Below are 27,362 nucleotides of genomic sequence, written 5' to 3'. Positions count from 1 at the left end.
TGGCAGACTTTCTTTTTTGGGGCTCCAAAATCACTGCAGATGGTGAAATTAAAAGACGCTTACTCCTTGGAAGGAAAGTTATGACCAACCTAGACAGTACATTCAAAAGCAGAGACATTACTTTGCCGACTAAGGTGTGTATGTATAGTCAAGGCTATGGTTTTTCCTGTGGTCATGTATGGATGTGAAAGTTGGACTATGAAGAAGGCTGAGCACCAAAGAATTGATGCTTTTGAAGTGTGGTGTTGGAGAAGACTCTTGAGAGTCCCTTGGACTGCAAGGAGATCCAACCAGTCCATTCTGAAAGAGATCAGCCCTGGGATTTCTTTGGAAGGAATGATGCTAAAGCTGAAACTCCGGTACTTTGGCCACCTCATGTGAAGAGTTGACTCACTGGAAAAGACTCTGATGCTGGGAGGGATTGGCGGCAGGAGGAGAAGGGGACGACAGAGGATGAGATGGCTGGATGGCATCACAGACTCAATGGACATGAGTCTGAGTGAACTCCGGGAGTTGGTGATGGACAGGGAGGCCTGGCGTGCTGCAATTCATGGGGTCGCAAAGAGTCAGACAGGACTAAGCGACTGAACTGAACTGAACTGGATCAGCATGTATTTAAAATGATCCAGTTCTCTCTTCCCAATTATTACCCATCAAAACTAAATAAAACAGAATATAGGACACATATAAAGTTCTGCCGTGAAATGAAAAAGATGAGCTACAACATTCTACATTACAGTAAATTCAATGACCTCAATAGATTGAGACATTTCTAGAATGCATAAGTCCTCTTTGCTGCCTACATCTTCATTTTCCACCATCATCCATACCAAAATATGCTTTAGTTACCCAGGCATGTTCTTTCTTGCACCAGTATGTTCCCGTCTCAAGGTCTGCCCCACCCCAGAAATTCATATGGATCATTTCCACAGTTTAAGTTGTTCACAAAATGTGAGCTCTAAAAGGCCTTCATCCTAAATCTAAAGAGCTGCATCTCACTTTTAACCCCTTACTCCGCTTTATCATCTTTTATAGCACTTATTAATATCTGATATGATATTTAAGTTGTCTCTCATTAAAAAAAAAAAAAAAGACAGTTCCACAAGGCACATATGTATTCCCAACATAAGAACAGGAGGCATTCAAATTACTGTTTAATCCATGAAAAACAATTTAAACAAAATGCTTGAAAGAGAAAGAAAATTAAGTAAAATGATGAAATAGCTCATGAATAAACTTAAGTATTGTTAAATTTTATTAACTTCATGTAGGCAAATTCCATTGGATAGGCACAAAAATAACTGCTTTCAGTAATGAATGAACCAGGACTACTGCTTTCCATAATGACATTCAACATTTTAAAATACATTTTCCTTCCACTCCAGGAAATTCTACCAGAAAATATCTCTGGTAAGGAAAATGGGTTCCTCTAGTAAGTCATTTCAATTATTTTTCTTAAAGTATAACTGCACCACAATTGTTAATTATTGTGTAGCTAAATCTGTGATTCTTACCCTTGGGCCTTCTTGCCATTTCTAAACCTAGAAACCCTGGTCCTCCCAGTGGTTTGATGAATATTCAATCCTGTATCTTCTAAATATTCCTATAGTTATTGGGTATGTGCACACGCATGTATGTGTAAAAAGAGACATTGAATTCACCCTGATTATTAGAAAGAAACAGAGTTTTTCTTTCTGCCCGAAGAATATTTCTTTGTTACCTATTGTGATTTACTTCACAACTCTTCAAGAGATCATAATGTTGTAGTTTTTAAATGTAGATTAGCTAATATTAAAATTCATCTATTATCCTTTAAATCTCTCAGAGCTTATAATAGATACTGTTTTGTTTCTTCACACAGTTTATTATTCAGAGTAGTTTCATCCAAGTTAAAGTAAAACTTCATTCAGATTTAGGTAAAATATATTAAGAAAGAAATTAACTTGGCATCTCTACAATATTTTGTACACAGAAATGCTAGGTATAATCACTTATTCAGGTGTTCATTCATATATCTCAGAAAGTTTTACTCTCATATATTACAAAAACACAGTAATGAAGAGTATCCTAACTAAGGACTTTCCTAGCAGTCTAGTGGCTAGGATCCAGTGCTTTCACTCCTGTGGCCCTGGGTTCAATTCCTGTTTGGGGAGATTTCACAAGCCACGTGACCAAAAAAAAAAAAAGTATCCTAAATAATGTTTAAAAAATCATTTCAAAGTACTTGACATCTTTAGCTTCCTATTCATCATCATATGACCTGCAAATCATCACTGAGTTCCTTCTTCTGATACTATTTTATCTAAATCAGTTATTTAGCAGAAAGTAAATGCTTAAGAAAAACATGAGCTACTACACAGAACAGAAATTCTATACTAAACCTTTAATACTTTGGTAGATTTTTATTAAATTTCTATGTTATTGAGATAATCTAATACAATCTATAACTTGATCTTTTTACAACAGTTGATAAAATATCCTTAGTTGTGTCAGATTGCTAAGATAATACAGAGTTGATTTGCTTCCTGGTTCCTTCTAAATTCCCTAAGCATGCATGACTTCACTCCAAAATACACCTAAGATGGCTAGTACTTTATTTAGGATTCAGGTTTCTATTTGATATGAGTTAGGCTTATACATTGTGTACACCCTTTAATTATAATTGGTAAATTGGTTTTTAGAGTTAACTGAGCAGCTTTCTATCTTCTACTACTTTTGAGAGGATTTTTAACCTAAGAACTGCTTATTCCTTAACAGTTCTGAAAAAAGTTGCTAACTTTTAAAAATTCAATATCTTAATGCAGCAAATTAGAAACAAAAAACAAGGAACAAGAAAAGGAAACAAATTTTAAAAATTCTTAGGTTATGATGCTATGTTATACAACACTCATCTACTTTTTAAGCCTCTGGAACTGCAATGAAGTAAATTGTTACAATTCTACAACTATCTGACAGAGAAAAAAGGGAATAGATAATACAGGTTTGCAAGTTGGCAATCAAATGAACTTACAGTAAACTTCAAGACCTGAAAAAGATAAATCCTAAAGCAGACACAAAATTATAATCTATAATCTTATTTACACTGATTTGGCAGAGGAACAAGATCAACACCTGACAAAGAAGGAAAAGGAGAGTGTGAAGGAAGGGGTAGAAAGAGAACAAAAAGAAAGAGAAAAGGGAAAGGAAAAACAGCACCTCAGTGATCTATGAGGCACTAACACTGCTAAACTTCATCTGCTGCTGCTAAGTCGCTTCAGTCGTGTCCAACTCTGTGCAACCCCATAAATGGCAGCCCACCAGGGTGCCCCGTCCCTGGGATTCTCCAGGCAAGAACACTGGAGTGGGTTGCCATTTCCTTCTCCAATGCATGAAAGTGAAAAGTGAAAGTGAAGTCACTTGGTCCAGAAATTATGGTGAGACTAAGGGGGGTAATTTTTCTTAAAAAACATATAATTGCTAACCTTTTTCAAATTTGATAAATGTTACAAATACACAGGCCTAAGAAGCTGAACTAAATCCAAACTGCATAAACATAACAAGGCACATTAATAATCACACTGCTGAAACTCAATGTTAAAGAAACATTTAAAACCAAGCACAGTTAGAAAGACATATTATATATAAAAGATAAGAAAACTGACAGACTTTCAGTCAGAAATTCTGCAAGCCAAATGATAACTGGAAAATTTTTACAAAGTTCTGAAAAGAAAGCATTTCTTTACCTAGAAATCTATATCCAGTGAAAATTTCTTTCAAAAATGAAGGCAAAACAAACTTTTTATTCAAACAATAAAAGCTTGAGAAAATTACTAGATCTGCAATATAAACATTTTCAAGCGAAATTTATTAGAAAGAAGAAAAAAGATAAATGGAAATTTCTCAATCTAAACAAAAGGAATGAAGAATGCCAGAGCAGTATATATATGTGTGTGTGTGTCTGTGTGTGTGTGTGTATATATATATAAGGTAAAAGATGAGATAAGGTTAACAGAAAATAACTGGTAATTAGCTAAGCATTCTGATTAAAACCCACACACCGTCACTCTGGATTTTTAAAGATCCAATAATTAAGGGAAAACACATCAATACTCTCAAAAAAATATGTTAAGATATCAGGAGTATGCTGAGAACAAAAAAAAAGAGAGAGAGAGATGTCAGATATTAAAAGCATCACTGCAAAAATGAAAAACTCAAAAAAACTTCAAAATAAAGTTGAGAACATATCTCAGAAAGCTAAGACTCAAAGAAATGAAACATAGGAAAGAAAAGATAAATAAATTAGAGATAGTCCAAGAGATGAAACATGTAAAGAATTTCTAGAAAGAAATGATAAAATAGGACATGGAGAATCAGTAACTCCAGAAAATTTCCCCAAACTAAAGGATACAAGTTGCCAAACTAAAAAGGACCTCTGAACATAAAGTACCCATTACAGCTGCTGAAAATAGATCCATACTCAGGCACAGTATTGTAAAATAGGCACAAGAAGGTTCAGTAAGCCCTGGAAAAGGGGAAAAAATATTAACAGGATGTGTAAAAACTACCAGAAATCAAAATGGCTTCACAATTTGAAACAGCAACAGAACCACAAAGTGCATTAATATGCCTAAAATTCTGAAACAAAATTATTTCTGACCTAGAATTCTATACTCAGCCAAATTACCATTTAAAGTATCAGAAATATATTTTCAATCATTCAAATAATCTCTCAAGAAGTTACTGGATAGTTTGCACTATATTCCAGTCAAATAAAAAAAGTGAACCAATAAGGAAGGTATGGGATATTGAAAACAGAATAGTCAACACATGAGAAAGACAAAGAATTACAAGGAGGATGATAATGGAGAGACAACTACTGTGAGTTAGATGTGGAAAACAACCGATAGGATCAGTGTGACTAGAAAAACATATTCCTGAGGGCCAAAAGAGCAAATCTCTGCTATTTTCACAATACCTTCTCTGTCTAAGGAAGGAATGCAAAAGTGAACGGGGCCGAGGATCTTTATCTCTACTCGGACTGTCAAGTTTCTACTCTCACCTTCAAGTCCTATCATCACAGAGACGAAATTTCATTTCGAATAAAAAGATCAGAAAAAGAAAATACTGTTCTGTTGAGCATTTCAGCATCTTGTCAACATCATAGCACTAAGATATGTCTTCCTTGTGCCAAGACCTAAACTTGAGAACTTTCCCACTGGTAACCTTCGATGAGGCTTTATAATACATCTTTTGGGATTCCCTGGTGGCTCCAGACAGTAAAGAATCTGCCTGCAATGCAGGAGATCTGGATTCAACCCCTGGATTGGAAAGATCCCCTAGAGAAGGGAATGGCTACCCACTCCAGTTTTCTTGCCTGGAGAATTCCATGGACAGAGGAGCCTGGCAGTCTACACTCCACGAGGTTGCAAAGAGTCAGACAGCGCTGAGCAACTAACACTTTCATTTCTTACTAAAGAGATGAAAGTATACCTTCTTTAGCTTGCATTTTCTGTGACCCTTTGCCTAACAAGCCCATACTCCCTTTTCCTTAATCCATCAAGTTTCTCTGTGCTTATGTTTCACAGAACTAAATACATCCTTTAAGAATAGATACACTGGAGGTAAAACTATAAAGAATATTAAAAAAAAAAGTCAAGATAGTGTTAAGGGGAAGAGGAAATGATGACATCAGGGAGGGACACACAACTAGCTTCTAATAATGTTCTAGTCCTTATTTTCGGTGGTAGGTGCATTGGTGGTTCATTTTATTATTACTCATTTCATATTTTCTTTATATACATCGCAATGTAACGAAAATATACTTTTTGATCTGAAAATTTCATAACTAGGTATTTAGCCAACTCCTGTCAGATAATGTATGTATTAAGAATACTCTGTATAACACTATAAAATCAAAAGAAGGGAAACTATTTAAATATCCCTTAATAGAGAATAAGTAAAATAAATCATTTTAAGCTGAAACTCCAGTACTTTGGCCACCTCATGTGAAGAGCTGACTCATTGGAAAAGTCTTTGATGCTGGGAGGGATTGGGGGCAGGAGAAGAAGGGGACAACAGAGGATGAGATGGCTGGATGGCATCACTGACTCAATGGACGCAAGTCTGAGTGAACTCCGGGAGTTGATGATGGACAGGGAGGCCTGGAGTGCTGCGATTCATGGGGTTGCAAAGAGTCGGACACGACTGAGTGACTGAACTGAACTGAAAATAAATCATGGTACCACCATACTACAGGCAATATATAGATCTTAAAAAGAACGAGGTAACTTTCTGTATTTAACTATATGGAATGTTCTCTAAGATAATAAGCACAATGAACAAGGGATAGAAGAGTATAAACTGAAGGCTACTATACTTGTGTTTTAAGTACATAGCTGACTCCTGAACACCATAGGTTTGAACTGTACAAATCCATTTATATGCACGCTTTTTTCAACAGTAAATACTAGAGTACTACCTGATTCCCAGCTGATGGAATCCACAGATGCAGAACTATGGATATGAAAGAACATCGGGTATGAAGAGCCAATCATAAGTTATACATGGATTTTTGATTGTGCAGAGGGTTGGTGTCCCTAAACCCCATATAACTCAAGGGTCAAAAAATATCTTGTTATCTCTTGAAAAATATCTAAGAAAATCTGCCTCAGGAGAAGGGAAATGGGAGATTTAGAGACAGGATCAGAAGGGAGACTTTTCAACATCTATTCTTCTATCAAGAATACTCACTAATTATTTAAAAACCGTTTAACATCTGATATATTTAAAATATACATATGATTTCATCTTAAGCACAATGTAGTAAAACTGCTGGCTCCTTACTAAAAGAGACGTAACAATTATCACTCTGCACACAGGGAGGTTAAAAGTCTTAAAAAGAAGCTTTTAAAACTTCAAGATTTTCTTCCGCTAATGTTATCAATCAAAGTGACATTACCAGGTAGGCATTTTAAAATATGTACTTGGCCTATTTTCATTCAGACCTTTAACCTGTAAGTAAAATGTAACAGCTTTTCTGGTTGCTCCTCTGAATAGCCCCTATTTTATGTGCTATGTAAAGACACTAAAAGGGAGTAATCAAATATACCTTTCAGGCCCACACGAAAATTCCTTAATATGATACTTTTTTTGAGGGAAGGGGAGATGCATAGGTGGGAACTCAATGATGTATTGTTTTCATACACTTCAAAAAATATATCAAAATAGCACAAAAAAAAAAAACACCCCAAAAACTACTGAGTAAAACTGGGTACTTAGAGAAGCAACCGACTCCAGTACTCTTGCCTAGAAAGTCCCAAGGACAGAGGAGCCTGGCGGGCTACAGTCCATGGAGTTGCAAAGAGTCAGACACGACTTGAAGTGACTAACACTTTCACTTTTAAAGTTGGGTTCTAGGTAGTATATGGACACAAACTTATTAATTTCCACACTGTTTATCAAATAACCTACAAAAGCAGATTTTTTTTTTTTTTTTGGAGAAAAATGAGTACAAATGTTTGCAAATAACATCTTTAAAAAAAAAAAAGAAAAAGAGAACTATTAACTCTTGCTGAAGAATCGATGGCACCATACCAAGGGTGGGAGGGTAGGAGTCAAGAACATGGCTCATAGTCTTTATTTAAAGAAGTAAAGGTTTGAAGTCAATATATGATAGAACCTAGAAAATAGAAAAATTTGGACTTACCAGGAAACTCTCCTTTTCGGCTGCTTTGACCAAACTCCTGAAGCTGAGCTTGTTGATTTATTTGTTCTTTCTGTAAATTTTCATACCAATGAGTTACTTCAGCCCTAAGATCTGCTACCTGGTCACTAGGATACATTTCAATAGTCATCTGAAATATGAGATGCAACCAATTTAAAAATACAAAAAGAACATATATTTGAACTGGGAAATGTTATTAATTTGGAAACTAAAACTATGTAACTACCTTGTCAGGAAGTCCAGCTGGCTGGCATACAACCCTCAGCGGCAGGGACTGTTTGTCACTCAGTGCTTTCAAATGACTACTAATACCCGTGCCTTCAATTTGCCACTGTCTGAGATGATATGCAAACCTAAAACACAAAAACCACATACAGGAAGGACATCATTTTAAACTATTTTAATGTTACAGAAGTTTTTGCTATTTTACAAAATAAAAGAGCCCACAAAAGGGTCCAATACATTACAATTTACAACATTAAATTTAAGTTTGGATTCATGATATTGAATCAAACTCAAATGTGTAAATATAGTTAAGAGTGCCTTAAAAATTACTTTCCAAGAAAAATTACCAAAAAAAAAAAAAAGGGCCCATTAAGAATATTATGGGGTGTTTTTGTTTGTTTTTAACAAGATGAAGGGAGGACTGAGGAGTAGCAGAGGCAGGAGGAATTTAAAGGAACAACTTAATCCAGTAAGTGAAATGGCAAGCTGTCAATCCTAGTTTCAAAGCAAGAAAAAAGGTATTAGGAAAGATTTTTCAAAGAGAGAACTATATTGCAGTAAATACATGTTAACCAGCCTAACAACTTTTGAGCGCCGATTCCATGACTGCTAAAATCGTAAAATGAATGATAAAGATTAATATGTCAAAGGAGACAGGCAATTAAGCATGACACTAAATATTAATTTTCTAACTGATTTTCAGTTGAAGACAGGATCCAGGGTACCTCAATTTATTTAAGAAAATAAAATATCAATGTCTAAACTAATCAGCAATTCTGGAATAAAAGAACAAGTAAGCAAATAAATGTACTTGATTTCCAAGATGTGATCCAATGTTCACCTTCTATGAGCAAATTAGTAATTAATCTTTTGGAACCTGATAATTCTTAAGTAATGAGGGGATAATCTGGTGCACTACCGATGTCTGGCAGTCTATCTACTATATATATACCAACAACATTGCCTTCTCTTCTCCCGTAAGCTGTGATAATCAAAAATGTCTCCAGGAATTACCTAAGGTTCTCAGAGAAACAAAATCATTTCTAGTTGAGAACCACTGTTAAGATTATAACCTTATCTCTTTTAAAAAAGAATATCCTTTGAAAAAGACATTTTTATTTACTCCTTTAATAATAAGCAATATGTAAGTGCAATAATTACTTCATATTTTCATTTTATAAATGTTTAGGCAATTTTAAATTAGAAACAGTAATCTTTTAAAAAGACATTTTTATTTACTCTTTTAATATAAGGAATAAACACAATATTTACTTTATGTTTTCATTTTATAAATGTTAGGCAATTTTTAATTAGGAGTAGCACTAAGCACATTAAGCACCTGAAACTGTATGATACTACACAAGAATTTGCTTGAAAATTCCTATATAATTTTTTAACACTAGCTCTCAGTTTTTGAATATTCAATTGTTTCCTAGATTATTTACTTGCCACCCAAAAAGTATTTATATAAATTATTTAGCACCAAGATTAACTTTTAGAGGAAAACATAAACAAATACAAAGGTTTCTATTAAGGATGTTATAATAATCAATTTTCTTCAGTTTGAAAAAGTTTGTACACCTGAGAAGGAACTTTTGAACTAAAAATTCACTAAACTGATAAAATGCAACACTAGAATCCTAGGAAAAACTTGTTTTAAAAGACTTAAATAAACACCTATTTTAAAAACATGAGTTAACGCTGTATGAGGACTAAGGGCTTGAACCAACAGGACTGTTTTGGTTTGCTGTTTGTAGACCCTGCAGCACATAGAAAATTTTAGAAGACGATGTACTGTTATCATTAACAATAAATATCCGATAGGAAAGGGTAGATTATAGACTCTGATTTTCTTTAGTATTATCTTAATGTAATATCTGAATTTTATAATGAGTATGTATTAACTTTTTATTAATTTGAATAAGACATACCACATTTGCTTTTTTATTTTTAGCTTTTAAAGTGATAAAAATTATGAGGCAGTGTGAAGTTTCTGTTGAAAAAGATTCAAGACTTCCCTTACACATTCTTTAAAAACACAAGGAATTATTTAAGTAGAATTTCTACAATTTACAATCGTAATCAAAATAAGGAATTTTGCAAAGTCTAAATGTTTTAAATCACAGAGCCATGTTATTTATAAGGAATGTGTAGAAAATCTTTATTAAGTATTTTCTGACATTTTAAACAGAGGTCATATATATAAATGGTATAGGTTTTCATTATCAAACTGAGCTTGGAAGTTGAAATAAGTTTTAACAATTTTTTTCAACAGTTCTTTGTACTTTTACATTTACTCATGATTTTTAACAAACAGAATTTCTTAATTAAAACTATCTACTCACCTTTTAATTCAGTCGATATATTCATAAATGTTAATTTGCTTTATTTCTGTATTACACAGGGTATGTCTAAATTAATTATATAGATATTCATTAACACAGAATTTTTTGATCATGTTTCCATGGTAAATGGAAATTCAAAATTAAAATACTGTCTCCTAGTCCAGGAAGAAAAAAAAACAGCAAATGAAACAAATGACTCAACTTGATTCAACTATGAGAGATTATCTGATGTTCCTGGTCAGAGTTTTAGTGAAAACTTTTTTGGTAGTGGTGTTCAGCCATTTCAATCATAGTAATACTTTCTTAGAGATGGAATTCTGTCTAGAGATTTTTATTCATGCACATCTTCTCAGAGTCTTAAGATATTTAAAGCTCTGCGGTATTTACCAGGAACCTATATTGCTGATTCCACGATGAAATGGTACATATCATGAATAAAAATTACTTCTATTACTAACTCTTCACTTTCGGTAAGTTATGTTATCTAGCTGCCCCCAAGAAAACCTTTAGTTTTAAGAATACTTTTGGACATATCAGCAATTTTAAATGCCTAAAATGTATTCTAATAATGAGGTTTTAAAAAATTACCTTCTCCTAAATGCTTCCAGGTGTGTCTTCAGCATAAGGAGTCCTCTTTCTATAACAGTGAGACTTGAGTGTGATTCCTGTTCAAGACTGCTAGAAGCTATCATAAGACTCTCCATACACTTACTAATAAATTCTTGCTCCTTCTCCAAACCCGTTTTACCTAAAAAGTCAGATGTTTAGATAGGTATTATCAACCTTATATTCTTATTTAGCTGTATTAAAGAGATATCAATTATACCTAAGAAAAATACTTAGATAAAAATTACCTACCAGACAGTAATTCAAATCACTCACCATTAATATAATAGGAGTTAATATACTGGATAGCTGCTCGACTGACATCACCAGACTGTGCTCTTAAAGCAATGCCCCAAAATTGGTCCATACCACAAAGCTAAGAAACAAGAATATGCCATCTATAAATGTTAACTGTCAAACAATGGTTAACTAAAGACCAAAGCTACAAATTTAAGAGGCATTCAATATCAGAGAGGTTTAGTATTTTATAAAGTATTCAAAAGACAATTCCTAATGATAAAAACCTTGGAAATTTCTTCAATTTCTGAAATATACCTGTACTAGTTATAAAAATACCTACTTACAAATCCTCCATGTATGCGTATAACATTTAACTCAGAAGTTATGACTACACAGTGAGAAAAAGTCAAGTCCTCAAAACATGCTACAAAGGAATAACAACTGACATAATTATTAGCGTAACATGTTAACATAACATGCTTTCATTCAACTTATTCTGAAAGTCACTGATTTCAGGTATTCACAGAAAATTAAAAAGATTCACTAACTGAAACTGATAATTAAACTTATGACTTAAACTATGAGATGAAAAAAAAAGTTTTCACTGAAAATTACAGAAAAAGTATACAGTGGAAGTTCTCAAAAACTGTAACTATGGTGAAGAAAAGATAACCTTCTGGTATGTAACACAATAGCTTTAGTGTTCATGTCATCTACTTAAAAAGCAGTATTATCTCAAGATTAGAGTGTGACCTTTTAGGTAAATCAGATCTGTCCAACCATCTGATATCACCAAATTGAATCTTTTCATAGTGCTATCAAAGTAAGAGCTTGAACCAGAACATTAAAAACAAAAATAAGTAAACAAAAACACTATTCAAACAAGGAAAGAAGGTAGGAAGATACTATGAAAGCAATATACAACTACTTGCTCTAAATACAATTACAGTTATCTGTACCACATAGATTTTACAACAGTTTACTTTTCTCTCTATAATACAACTCAATCTCTAAAGAAAATTAATGAAAAATATAAGTGGAGTGCAGATAGCATGAATCAGAGCTATCATTAATAAACTGAAATGTCCAACAAGTAAGACTTTCAAACAACAGTCTATGTTTGGTGAGCCTAGGAATATATAATGCATTCAACAAAAACTCACAGTCATCCAACCTAGCCAAATAAGAGCCAGAAATAAGACTAGCAATCTGTGACAGTCTTCAGCTAATGAACTGATCATGCCTCATGGTCACTAATGATTTAGGTATATTCCATTCCAGAAGAGAAGTTACCGAAAGGAACTCTGAAGTTGCCCAACAGCAACTAAAAGTTTGGCCACAAAAATGGCCTGAAAAACAGATTTTTGATAAATCAAACTTCTACTCAACAAAATCCTTTATTAACCAAGGAACATACAGTAAATTATGTTACTTCGGTTATACTAACACACAATCTTCTATCAGTTTCAGGTATACAGCACAGTGATTTTTATACATTATGAATAGATTACTGTAAATAAAATCAGTTACCATCCAGCACCATATGAAGTTGTTACAATATTATTGATTATATTCCCTATGTGGACGTTACATCTTTGTGACTTATTTGTTTCACAGCTTGAAGTGTGTATCACAAGTTTCCATTATGCACAACAAGATTATTTTCAGTAATAAAAATTACCATATTTGCTTTATAAAACTTTTAAAACCCAAAAGATAAAGCTTCTTAAGACTTCAGAATAAAAGTCTGCAGAATCAGTAAATTCAATGCTTGGTAGTAATCTAGTTTGAGGAACAACAAAAGAAATTCCACAAGCTGACCCAAAAAAAGGACAAATCTCAATTCATACCTCAGAGTTTGAACCACCATCATAGGCACTGGTAGCCAGTCGAGCCAAGTTACAGAGATGCTGAAACAGGTTTAAGCCAGTCATGCTAATTGTTTCAGGTTTTAGCTGGGGCATCTTTAAAAAAAAAAAAAAAAGCTGTCAAGGTAGTTTATGTGTGATAATTAATTTAGCAGATTTCATTTTATTAGATTTAACATAACACATTTAAGTTAACAAATCTAGTTTACTGAAAACACTGAATAGGAAAATGTAATAACTGAGATTTTTAGTGATAACAAAATAATTTCATAAAAAATTTTAATCATGATGTAACTGAAACCTGCTGATACGTGCTTCCATTTTTGAGATGTATTATAGACCCAAACCAGAGGAAATTTAAAATTTTTATTAGTTATTATATAGTTACACCAGACACATTTACAACATATAGATAAATACACAGGTTTTGTATAAGTCAGAGCTTGAAATCAAGATAACTGAAGACTTGTTCGTAGCTTTGTTGTGAATCTATTAAGTGATTTAGTTTCTATTATCAAAACTCATTCGTATGAACTCAAGTCTACCACAGAGACTTTCTAGAGCCTTTATAATCTCAAAAATCAGCATATAAAAAAAAAGTGTATTGCTTTATTATCAAAGTTTTAAAATCTAAATGGAAAATCACCTACTGAACCAAATGCAGCATCTTATAAATAAAAATAAAAATTGGATAGATGTGTATCTTTAATATCATGACAGCCCTTCCTACAAATGCCCTCCCCCCCAGAAATCAACAAATCTGAACATTAGCTTATATCTGCCAGAAGACTGGCTAAAACCATACCATTTAATTAAAAATTGCAGAATAGGGCTCTCACACAGTAGGTGTGGCACCACCCCTCAAATACTGAAACACAATGTTACTAATGATTTTAAAATATATATAACAAACCCCCCCACACACCTCTTATTACTGTTCACCAAGAGTTATACTTACTGTTAGTTTAAGTACTTTAGCTAAGGAACATAACATTTTTGTAAATCTAAAAATTAAGTATTCATTTAGATATACAAACATTGTAGAGCACAAAACTAAAGCAACATCTAAGTGGCAAAAATTATACAAGGACTGCAGAGAAGCAGTATATTTATCTTTTTAAAACAGAATTCCAGGGCTTCTCTGGTGGTCCAGTGGTTAAGAATCTGCCTTGCAATGCAACAGGTTTGATTCCTAACTTAGGAAGATTCCACATGCCACAAGGCAATGAGCCCACATGGCTACACATGCTTTGCAACAAGAGAAACCCCTGCAATGAGAAGCCCCGGCACGAAGAGTAACCCTCTCTCATCACAAGAGAAAGCCCCAGGCAACAATGAAGACCCAACCAAAATAAATATTAAAAAACTTTTTTTTTTAATTAAAATATTTCAAAAGAGGAAAAAATGAACATTACAGTTTACATTTCAAGAGAGAAAAAGGAAATATAGAAAAACAATACAAATAGTCAAGAAATAAAATTACCTTCTCCAGGAAAAGATGTTTGTAGGTTTCCATTCCCATAGCATGTTGATCTTTACTTCGAACTTGATTTAAAAACCAATGGAGTGCATCATCATAACACTCAGAATCTTCTACTAAACAATGCCATAAAATATCAACTTGCTCCAAACTTAACCCTAGATAAAATTACAAATTTTAAATCCTGGTACATGCAACATTTTCATCCTAATTAAATATACTAGAAGCACCAATATATACAGAAAAACAAAGGAGATACTTCACAGCATTTTATGAAAACTGTTTCGTAGAGACTTCATATAATTTATGCTTTCAAATGTAGTTAAATATACTCCAAAGATAAATCATCTTAAAAAAATAAGACTTATATGGGATAGTATCCTAGAAGAGACATTTGTTCTGGAAAGTCATTTTCTTTAAGACATCAACAATCATTGTATTATAGCAAACATGATTAAAAGGAAGTAATCCCCAAAAAGTTAAGTCAGTTCTAAGGTTTAAGGGTAAAGAATACAGTGGATACCATATTCAAAGCTAATTCTATGCACATAGGAGATAAACAATAAATGCCAATAAGCATCATTTTTGTAAACTATGAAGAAAGGGATCCTTACAATTAATAAAACAAAAAGGAACTGACTACCTAAAACAGAACAGCAACATATCACTGGAAACAATTAGCTAAGAAGCCACTGAAATCAGACAGAATCTGTATGGTATTAATACTTTGACCCAAGTAGTAGACAATTCTAAAGTGTGTCAGAAGGAATCAGAACTATTCAGAATCAAAGAAAAGGCATTAGGGCAATCACAACTCTGATAAGTGAGGCAATCCAAAAGCACAGAATAAAATTATCACAGGGATTTCTAAAGTATACCATAAGGGATTCAAGAGCATGGGCTTATTCCCCAGAATCAGAAGGCATTGAGAAGATGATAGAATCTTAAGTAACCACCACCCCCATCCTTTTTCCGGCCAGTATAGAGCTGCTTGGAGGCTGGTTGGGGTGGTGAGGTCCAAAGCAGCTTCTGGAATTTCTGAGCAGCCCTGGTAGGTACAAGATGGACCCAGTTGTCTTGAGTTACATGGACAGTCTACTGTGGCAGTCATTTGTCTCATACTGGATCCTCCAAGCAGGCTCAATGTTCATGTTACTGGGTTTGCCTTTGCGTACTTTGCCAATAGTCAGTTTCATGACTGCTCTGACCATGTCTGCTTCATTAGCCCCGAAGTCACTCAGTTTATCAAGTGCACTGGCAACCCAGCAGAGATCACCATGTTGCCTGAACCCTTGGACCTCTCCAATCAAGAGCTATTATTTTTAGCCATCAATGATAATTCCAACCACACAGCTAGGGGAATCCATTGGAGCCTGTTGGTTTATCTCCAAGATAAAAATGGCTTTCTTCATTATGATTCTTATAGTAGTAGCAACTAATTCCATGCAAAACAGGCCAATAAAGAAACTACAGGCTCTCTCAGGCAGAAAAGGAAACAAACTAGCCTCTGTGGAAGAGAAAGCGCTCAATAAAACAGCTATAAGTGGGATATACATGATATGTAACACTGAGGCATTGTGTCAGAACTTCTTTAGACAACAGCCAGAATCACTATTGCAGCTACTCACTCTTACATACATCACAAAGAATAGAGAAGAATGGAAAGATCTCATTGCCAGACCTGCCAAAAATTGGCTGTTGAAATATAGTTGACTTTTGAAGTCTCCTCTTTCTGCCTGTCCCCATGTATTGGATGGCTGTAGTCTCAGTGTCTGAGGGAAGATGCCTGGGAGAAGAAATCTTCGGATGCTTACTTTCTCCTGAGAGAATGTTATCCTCTGAATTCTCCTAACGGGAAGTTTTGCTTTAACCCTAACTTTAGAGCAATATATGTTCTGTGAAAATGTCTTCAAAATATGCACCAAAACCTTAAAACCAATCTTAATCAATCTTAACACTTATTAATTCCCTTTTGGTCTTCCTTATCCACACTGATTTATTCCAAAGAAAAAAGACTGATCTGTAAAACAAATTAAGAATATGTGAAATCTAGAAGCAACAAGAAAATCACAGAAGAACTAAAAACTTAGTGCACAGTCCACATATTCCAAGTGATCAACTAGCTGGAAGATCAAGTCCCAACCAAATGCAAGATCAAAATATTATCAGTTACTCAGTTTTATGATACCGCTTCCATTCAACAAGCAAAGGCTTTCCCTGCTACAAACTCTGCCAATACTTGATATTATCAAGATGGTGTTAGCCCATATCACCCACTGATTCCTAGAACACTTTAAGAAGAGGGAATAGTAAATAACATTGTTAAAATAAATGTGGTATACCTCTTGTTTTGCATCTGAAACTTACTAAAAGTTGATTTGAGATATAAAGGGAAAAAGTGACCTTTCTCAACTCTTTTAATTCAAAATACAGATAATGAAATTTTTGAAATGTGGAACCAAGAATAAAAAGAAATATTCCTTCCCCAAAAAAAGAAACCACTCGCAACCCTCCCCCTACTCCAAAAAGTAGATGAGATCCAAAACCACCTCAGAAAATATTTACCTAGTAGCAGTATCAGTTGAAGAGATTGAGGCAAAAAATGTATACAAAATGTATCCAATCAGTTTCTCATAGAAATAGTTAATGTGTGTCTTATTCATTCTAAAAGCCTGTGCCCCTGAGAGCCAATATAAAAACACTAGGAACAACCTTTAGTGTATAACTTAAACACAGTTAAGTAGTTAAGAAGAGATAAATGAAGATAGTTAAGAATCTTTTTAAAAAATCTGTAACTTTGGAGTAACCATATTATACTTGAAAGAAACTGTACCAGTTAGAGAAGTACAATTATGATACGGGATAAGTTAAAACATGATCTTAAATGTGCAGTAGCTATTTAAAGCCCACACAAAAAGAACATATTCTGTGTTTAATGGAACAGGAGCAGCAAAATAAATAACTCGTTATTCAAATACTGAAAAAAATGATTAACTTTTTCCAATGAAAATCTATATTCAACAAACATGAAACAATGGTCATGTGAAATTATTTATATTGAAAATATTTGTGTTTGATTTCTCCATGTATAAAGATTTTTTAATATTTTATATTATTTCTTGTATATCCTGAACCATATGGGTGTAATAAATGACCCAGTAACATGAAACAGGGGTTTTCTATCAAAAACAGGTATCTTCATTTTGAAATCTACTGGTATCATAATGTTATAATAATGTTAGTGACATTCATTACAAACACCTTGACTTAAAAGAAATTACAGACTTAAAACAGTACAATAAACACATGGCATACCTCAAGCATAGATATGGACTTAAGAGTCATGAAGACATCTCTCAGGCTAGCAAAACACTCACCCAGCAGTTTGACATTAACCACAGCTAAAAAAAAGAATGTCCTTCTAATAGATGAGGTTGTTGACACAGACATACAGAAAACAAGGCATGTGGAGCATCAGTCCAGCAAGAGGAAAGGTACTCTGGCCAACGGAAATCGACCTTTCTCCTTTCTTGTGAGGATATCTTGCATGTGGATTTAGAAATGGTTCACACTCTTACTATACCAGACCAATTTCTCTGTTTTTTAAGATTAATTATTAATGAAATTGAGTTTGAGATTTCACCTATGAAATCAACAAATCTGGGATAAGATTAGCCCTGATATAATATACAGACAGTGGCTGTTTCCAACTGGAGTGAAAGGAATATTCTATTAACCAAAAGTTAAAAAAAAGAAAAATAGTCACTCTAACATGATATGTTCTCCTATCCCAAATATTTTGTTCATGCAATAAGTCATTCATTCATTAAGAAACCGACACATTCAGAGATTGAAACTAGAACATGTCAGGGACAAGTTGCTATTGCCATACACAGATAGGACGTTTAGTACTGAGAATAATTTGATCACCACAGAAATCTAAAGGCATGAGTACATTTAATTGACGCTTTCAAGAATCAATGAAGATCTAAAAACTTATTAAAATATTGATTTAAAAACTTACTGAAATGATCAGGTGATCCCAGAGTTGAAAAGACACAAGTTAAGAACTGAAGTCGCACCTGAACTTCAGCACTATGGCTGTACCTGCATTTAAAAAATCGTTAAAATAATTAGCTGAGAGATCCTATTTCTTAATAATTTTTAAAGATCTAATGGTCCTAATCTTAAATTGTACCAAATAAATAAATTTCCATTTAAGGACTCAATTATTAAATATTTCAAATTATATCTTTAACTACATACACAAAAAATGGCCAAAGTCAAATGTTACAAGAAAAAATTATTTAATAATATGAAAATCTACAAATTATTAGAACACAAACTTTCAAATTAGATAAGTAGGTAAGAACAACAGTAGAAGAAATGTTATTTTAAAATTATGCAATATGTACATTAATTTTAATATTTAATCCACTTCCATCTAGAAATTCCATGTTTCACTGTCATTGTCCCTCCAGGGATACTACTATATTCCTTAAACAAGAAATGTTAATGAGATATCATTTCCATAAATATAATTCATAAAGAAAACAGCTGATACAAAATAAGCACTTCTGAATGTTATTTCAAATCTAAGTAACTGTAATTCATATGTACAAAATTCAATGTATAATGTAAAAATTGCTTTGAAAGATTGTTAAGTAGGTAAGTTCACATGGTTCTCTGGGAATCAGTTTGTCAGCATTTGCAAAGGAAGGCATTTTAAGAATCAAGTGTTGGTCTGCGGTACAGGAAAGGTAGGAGATGGGTCTGAAGAGGGAAGCAGGGGCCAAACTGCTGTCAGCCTGAATGTCAGAAGAGTTTGATACTGTTATGGACAGACAAGAAAGTCCCTTATCTGGTGAAGGATGCTGGGGAAAGAAAAGAGGTAACGATCAGATTTGCGTTTTAGGATTCCTTTAGCAGCTCTGTGAACTACACACTGAACTGTGACTGTGATAGCACAACATTCTAGTTCCCACAAGCACCTGAGTAGCCAATCAAGGAGACTGAATCAATGATGAGTTTTTATGTTACAAACCCAAAGGCTGGCTGGGGATGAATTGCCCAAATTAGCATGCCAACAAAAGACAGAAGCCACTCTGACCTATGATCTATATCCCAGTTTGCAGATAGAGTCTCTTAATTCAATTTCTAAAATCAATAAGCAAGTGCAAAATACTAAAAGCTTCCTAAAGTTAGCTGGTTTCAAAAATTACACTAGATTTGCTACTGAAGTTTAAAGTTAAGCTTTCCTAAAAATTGAGTTTGCTTGATATATCTTCATTTTTATTTACTGTCTTATATTAACACTGGCAAAGAAAAGATGAATATTTGCTTCATTACTGCTGCAGTGTCCTTTCTGAAGTTCAAAGGACTTGTGTTAACTTTTGCACTCTCCTCTTTCACTTTCATCAAGAGGCTTTTTAGTTCCTCCTCACTTTCTGCCATAAGGGCGGTGTCATCTGCATATCTGAGGTTATTGATATTTCTCCCGGCAATCTTGATTCCAGCCTGTGCTTCCTCTAGCCCAGCATTTCTCATGATGTGCTCTGCATAGAAGTTAAATAAGCAAGGTGACAGTATACAGCCTTGATGTACCCCTTCCTGATTTGAAACCAGTCTATTGTTCCATGCTCAGTTCTAACTGTTGCTTCCTGACCTGCATACAGATGTCTCAAGAGGCAGGTCAGGTGGTCTGGTATTCCCATCTCTTTAAGAATTTTCCAGAGTTTGTCATGATCCACATGGCCAAAGGCTTTGGTATATTCAATAAAGCAGAAATAAATGTTTTTCTGGAACTCTCTTGCTTTTTCGATAACCCAAATGATGTTGGCAATTTGATCTCTGGTTACTCTGCCTTTTCTAAAACCAGCTTGAACATCTGGAAATTCACAATTCATGTATTGCTGAAGCCTGGCTTGGAGAATTTTGAGCATTACTTTGCTAGCGTGTGAGATGAGTGCAGTTGTGCGGTAGTTTGAGCATTCTTTGGCACTGGCTTTCTCTGGGATTGGAATGAAAACACCTTTTCCTGTCTGTGGTCACAGATGTGTTTTCCAAATTTGCTGGCATACTAAGTGCAACACGTCCATAGCATCATCTTATAGGATTTGAAACAGCTCAACTGGAATTCTATCACCTCCACTAGCTTTGTTCATAGTGATGCTTCCTAAGGCCCACTACACTTTGCATTCCATGATGTTGGCTCTAGGTGAGTGATCACATGATCATGATTATCTGGGTCATGAAGATCTTTTCTGTATAGTTCTTCTGTGTATTCTTGTCACCTCGTCTTAATATCTTCTGGTTCTGTTAGGTCCCTACCATTTCTGTCCTTTATTGAGCCCATCTTTGCATGAAATGTTCCGTTAGTATCTCTAATTTTCTTGAAGAGATATCTAGTCTTTCCCATTCTATTGTTTTCCTCTTTTTCTTTGCCCTAATCACTGAGGAAGGCTTTCTTATCACTCCTTGCTAATCTTTGGAACTCTGCATTCAAATGGGTGCAGAGTGCATTCAAATGAGTGCATTCAATTCAAATATCTTTCCTTTTCTCCTCTGCTTTTCGCTTCTCTTCTTTTCACAGCTATTTTGTAAGGCCTCCTCAGATAGCCATTTTGCTTTTTTTGCATTTCTTTTTCTTGGGGATGGTCTTGATCACTGCCTCCTGTACAATGTCATGAATTCTGTCCACAGTTCTTCAGGCACTGAATCAGATCTAAGCCCTTAAATCTATTTCTCACTTCCACTGTATAATCGTAAGGGATTAGATCCAGACATATTTGAATGGTCTAGTGGTTTTCCCTACTTTCTTCAAATTCAGTCTGAATTTGGCAATAAAGAGTTCATGATCTGAGCCACAGTCAGCTCCCAGTCTTGTTTTTGCTGACTGTATAGGGCTTCTCCATCTTTGGCTGCAAAGAATATAATCAGTCTGATTTCAGTATTGACCATCTGGTGATGTCCATGTTCTCTTGTGTTGTTGGAAGAGGGTGTCTTTTATGACAAGTGCACTCTCTTGGCAAAACTCTATTAGTCTTTGCCCTGCTTCATTCTGTACTCCAAGGCCAAATTTGCCTGTTACTCCACGTGTTTCTTGACTTCCTACTTTTGCATTCCAGTCCCCTATAATGAAAAGGACATCTTTTGGGGGTGTTAGTTCTAGAAGGTCTTGTACACCTTCACAGAACCATTCAACTTCAGCTTCTTCAGTATTACTGGTTGGGGCATAGGACTGGATTACCGTGATATTGAGTGGTTTGCCTTGGAAACAAACAGAGATCATTCTGTCGTTTTTGAGATTGCATCCAAGTACTGCATTTCGGACTTTTCTGTTGACCATGATGGGTACTCCATTTCTTCTAAGGGATTCCTGCCCGCAGTAGTAGATATAATGGTCATCTGAGTTAAATTCACCCATTCCAGTCCATTTTAGTTTGCTGATTCCTAAAATGTCGCTGTTCAACTCTTGCCATCTCCTATTTGACCACTTCCAATTTGCCTTGATTCATGGACTTAATATTCCAGGTTCCTATGTAATAGTGCTCTTTACAGCATCGGACTTTGCTTCTGACACCAGTCACATGCACAACTGGATTATTTAAAATAATATTAAATTATATTATATTTAGAATGCCCTAATACAAAGATACTGGTGACTTCTGAAAAAAGTATTTACTTTTGATTCCTGAAAACACTGCCTTATGAAAAGAACTCAATAGTGAAGATAAATCAACTCCTAAGGTTATATAGTTTGTATTTCCCTAAGGTTAAGCATTATTAAAAAAACCTTATAAAAGTCATTTTAAAAAAGAAATGCCCTCTTATAATTTTATAACTAAATTTTTCATTATATTTATTATATGGGGAAAAAAAGGAACGGAAAACTGAAAAATTATCTTATCTTTCAAAGGAAAGACAATTAAGACTTACACATACCTTATCTAGTTAAAGTATACTTACAGTGCATGCTTTTGTCTGCCTTCTCTTACAGCTTGAATATAGTATACCAAATTATCAAAGAAAAGCTTCATCATGTTCAGTTCTTTTTCTGCCCACCTGAACCAATTAAAAGAAAAAATAATTTCAGAGGCACAGGGTGAGATAAATCTATTCTAGAACAGGAAAAAACACTATAGCGCACCTTAATTTTTATGAAGTTATAGTATCACTGCGTTTAAATCTCAAAATATTCAATCTCTGTGAAGGGGATAAAATGTCTGGTCAAATGCTAAATAAATGACTAACATGAGTTAATAGTTTATAAAACAGTACAATACAGTCCATGCCAGCCTGTCAGTTTGTAGGTTACCTGAAGATTTACTAAGATGATCAGAGATAGTTTCCAATTTTAAAATATGGGCCCTAAGAGTTTAAGAGATATACATATCAAATCAAATGCTGAGTGCTACTGTATATAAGAGACTCACACGAAATGCAAGTTTTTGCTATTATTGATGCCAATTAACTGCAGGAGCTCAGAGTTCTTTTTAAGTGATCCACCGAGTAAGATTAAGGACACCAGTCTCACATTAGAATTAACAGAGCTTATTTATATTTAAATAAGGAACAAGCTAGGGGTTTCATAGGTGGCTCAGTGGTTAAAAATCCACCAGTCAATCCAGAAGACACAGGATACTCTGGTTCAATCCCTGGGTTGGGAAGATCCCCTGGAGGAGGAATTGGTGACTTAGCACACAGTACACAAAGAACAAGCTAAAAGGGTTTCAACTCAATATACTTGATAAATAATTAAGCAGTGTTAGTCACTCAGCTGTGTCCAACTCTTTGCAACCCCATGAACTATAGCCCACTAGGCTCCTCTGTCCATGGAATTCTCCAGGCAAGAACACTGGAGTGGGTAGCCATTCCCTTCTCCAGGGGATGTTCCCAACCCAGGCAGTTCTTTACCATCTGAGCTACCAGGAAGCCCCAATATACTTGATAAGTAACTGAATATTCAGAGCTTCCCACTTCCATTAGAATGTTAGCCTCTGTTACTCCTTAATATAAACCTTCTCAAATGACTGCAATACCAACTTGCACAGGTGAGCTACAGCTGAATCACTTTAATGCTTTTGAATTTTGTAATTTGGCCATTTAAAAACTAAAAGAAGAGTAAATGAAATAAAAGTCATGCTACTCTTGTACTTCAAGGATGCTAAATGCTTTCCCCTACTCTTCTGTCCAGCATCTCAAAGACTCTCCTTGTACTCACAAACAGAATTGTCACTAGAATCTCACTGTAAAAATTAATCAAAGAAAGAGCTTTTCTAAGATGCTTTTTAAAAAACAGTTATAGCGGTTCAGGTCAAACAGATACCCCATTAAAAGAAAAATAAACAGTAAGGACTGTAACTCAGAAGAACTAATTTCATCTTATTTGTGTGTGTATTAGTTATTTACTCATGTCTGACTCTTTGTGACCCCATGGATGGTAGCCCGCCAGGTTTCTCTGTCCATGGAATTCTCCAGGCAAGGATACTGGAGTGGATTGCCATTCCCTTCTCCAAAGGAGCTTCCCGTATTAGTTAGATGAAAGAAAGTATTCCTACCAACTAATCTTAGATTTGAGAAGGAATTAGATAAAATTCCATCCTACATGTTTCATAAATAAATCCTTCAACAGGTCTAATTTTTCCTAAATTTTGTTTCTGAAATCTCTCCAAAAAGGCTATTTTTGTGTAAAGCAATGTGTAAAGCAAGTTACACATTCTCAGAGGTTAATGAAGTGCTCATGATAGTGAACTTTCTCCAGAATTTTCTCAAATATTAAATCAATATCACATCAACAGCACATTATCGTTGAAAGAATTCTTTAACATTAATCATAAGTTCTCTATATATGTAAAAGAGTAACACAGTGGTTTCAAAATTATTCCTAACATGATGTAATGTCTACACCAATTCCAATAATGGATAAAAATTAAAAGCATCCTAGAATGCTTAACATGTGGATCCTCTTCAGGAGTCTTCTGCCATGATCAAACACACTAAAAAATCTTTACCTGAAAATTAAAGAATTAATTCTACACTATTTTTCTCAAGCTACAATGAATACAAAGGTCAGATTTCCTACTGACAGGGGTATATATAATCTCTAATGGTGCTAAGTGGCAGAGATAGCATCTCAAAAATCTAAGAAAACATTTGAATTATGCAAAATTCAAATTTTCCTTGTACAAATTAACAGCTAGTAAGTTACTCAAAAACCTTGAGAATTATGATTGGAAAAAGTCTTGAAAATGAATACTTTCTTTTATTTACTTACATTGTAATCCAATGTGTATCATAACTGCTCCCAAACTGCTGAAAGGTACCAAAGAGTTTTGGAAGAAGACGAAGTGAAATTACTACTGATCTGAAATAACAAAAACAGGTATTTATAGAAAAAAATAATTTTTACTACTATCACTAATTCTAGCTCTTAACAGAAATTCAGTTATTTAAAATCAAATACAAAAAGAGTTAATGAATTTTACAGATGCTTTTATGCAAACATTAGAGTTTTTTCTCTAAAGTATCAGCTTATTATCCACTGTGCCAAGAAATTTAAGTTTTAAAAAATTCAATCCAAAAATTTAAAGTAAAATATACTATATAAATATCTGAGTATAAGAGAAAAGTGAAGCACTTTTAAATAGAAAATTTTTTAATGGAAGTTTTCTTTTAACAGTCATAGGTGTTTCTCAGGATTTAATCAAGGAAAACAAGAAGCAGCAGGTTGAGTCAATTATCTAGAGCAGGGCTTCTCAAAGTTTAGTCTTAAAATGCAAACTCTGATCCAGTAGGTCTGGGGTAGGTTCAGAATTGCATTTCTAATAAGCTCACAAGTGATACTCAAACTGCTGGTTTGTGGACCACAAACAATAAATATAGACAACACTTCAAACCACATAAATTATCACTTTCCCCCTATTTCTCACTTAATATAAACTGTATCTAAACTGACAATCACTGCATTATGAGCAATGTTAATAACAGAAGCACACCATAAACCTCAAGAATTAAGGAACCAAAAGACAACATGAAATCACTCAAAGACCTCAAGAAGATCTGAGTATGTCTATCTTCTGCAAGAAAAGGGGGACAGGGAACACACTGATACACAAATCCCAGAATTCCTAGTAGGCAAGAAGGCTGCTTCCATGAGCCTTGAAAGAAGCACAACAAACTTTAATAAGTTACTGAATTAATTTTATTTTTAAGCTTAGGAGCAGTATTGCTTCATGAAAGAATTACTTTTTTTTAAATTTGGCACTCTACTAACAAATATGGAGTACAAGTCAGTCCTCAAAAATGCCTACTCTTTTCAAGAGGAGTACCAGGAGTATTAGTATACAGGGCTACACTTCTGAATAGGAGGAAAATCATGGCAAACGCTAAGCAGGAGAAAACTGCAAAATTTCATGTTTCTAAATAAAATCCAAAGTACTTAAATTTGATTACAAAGCCATATGTGATCTGTCCCCATTTCTTCTATCAGTGTAACCTCTTTTCCTTCCCATCCTCCTTGAGCTGTTCCATCAGCACACACAAGCACATTCCTGCCTCAGGGCCTTTGCTATTGCCTATGCTTGAAATGCTCTTTACCTAAATATCTACTCGAAGGACTCCTTCCCCCACTGTATTAAGGTTCCTTCAACTGTCAACAGAAACAATGACCTTGACAACTCAATAATTAAATAACACCTTCCCACTGCTCCACGAACCTCTTTATTGACTCCTTTACAATTTTTATTCAATCATCACCACCTAATGAATATTCCTTTATTTAATGTGACCACTAGAATATGCTCTAAGTGAGCAGACTGTCTTATTCATTAAAAATCCCCGCATATGTGCGTGCTGAGTATATATTTCCTCAAACAACAAACCAGCAAAGAACTTAAAGGCAAGATTTTCAAGGAACGAAGAAAAACAACAATGTACAATGTTATATTACAGTTCTGAAGTACAAAGAAGAAAATACTACCAGAAGACAGCATGCTAGGAGAATGTCAGAAGATCAAAACGACATTAGTATATATTTAAGAATATACAGTGGACTTCCCCAGTGGTCCAATAGTTAAGACTGGGCTTCCACTGCAGGGGCACAGATTCGATCTCTGGAGGGAGAAGGTCCTCATGTCTCAAGGTATGGCCAATAATAACAAGCATACAGTGAAGAAATAAAGAGAGTAAATGCCTGGTATCTAGTAAGTGTAAATTAAAGATTCTTTAAATATTCAAAAACACTTAAACATTTTGTATCTTTTTAAATATTAAAATTTTTAATATTCTTCAACAAGTTGCACAGTAGTGGTGCTTGGGAAGATAGACTATAGAGGATGATCAAGAGAAATCAGTTTCAATTTTAGATTATTTATCTGAAATCTTTTGTCAAAATTTCAGAAACATTAGCAGAGTTTTTCCCAAAAATTAAGACATAAAAAACTAGAATGTACACATATACTTTATTTTGACTTTATAAGCACAAAATCAGTAAGATAACACAACGAAAAAAGGACACAGGAAAATTTCACCTAAAATCACAGAAGCACATTCTAAAATTATTTGCCTAGTGTAATTTCAATAGTTTTAAAATATACAGACAAACAGACTAGATATACCATAGCTCATTAAAGCAAGTCTTATACTGTGCAACAGCCGCGTATCTTCTGAAAATATTATTTCCTCTTTTGCATTCAATGCTGTTAAGAGTCTAAATTGTTTAAATTTACTTTCCAAGTTTTCTACAATGAATGTAATTAACTTTGTGACAATAATAATTTATATTTCAATGTTAATGGAAACTTCGCAAGAACACATATATTAACTTGTTCCAATTAAAATCATATTGTGCTGTACAGCAGAAACTAACACAACATTGTGCATCAACCACACTCCAA

At 34.2% G+C, this 27,362-nt stretch overlaps 1 protein-coding gene and 1 pseudogene across 1 annotated transcript in view; one reads left to right on the top strand and one right to left on the bottom strand.

Annotated features, from left to right (window-relative positions):
• The window catches only part of USP34 (ubiquitin specific peptidase 34), a 180,753-nt gene that overhangs the window by 91,215 nt on the left and 62,176 nt on the right, over window positions 1–27,362 (bottom strand). The window contains 9 exon segments of the mRNA XM_068984030.1: window positions 7,685–7,832; window positions 7,929–8,055; window positions 10,861–11,020; window positions 11,155–11,254; window positions 12,969–13,082; window positions 14,470–14,624; window positions 18,491–18,573; window positions 22,435–22,530; window positions 24,743–24,832. Coding sequence (XP_068840131.1) covers window positions 7,685–7,832; window positions 7,929–8,055; window positions 10,861–11,020; window positions 11,155–11,254; window positions 12,969–13,082; window positions 14,470–14,624; window positions 18,491–18,573; window positions 22,435–22,530; window positions 24,743–24,832 — 1,073 coding nt within the window.
• On the top strand, window positions 15,499–16,179 carry LOC138090457 (sentrin-specific protease 8-like; annotated as a pseudogene).

The sequence above is a fragment of the Capricornis sumatraensis genome, chromosome 1 (genome assembly GCF_032405125.1).
Source record: "Capricornis sumatraensis isolate serow.1 chromosome 1, serow.2, whole genome shotgun sequence".
Classification (NCBI taxonomy): Eukaryota; Metazoa; Chordata; class Mammalia; order Artiodactyla; family Bovidae; genus Capricornis; species Capricornis sumatraensis.
This window is presented reverse-complemented; position numbering and strand designations above follow the sequence as displayed.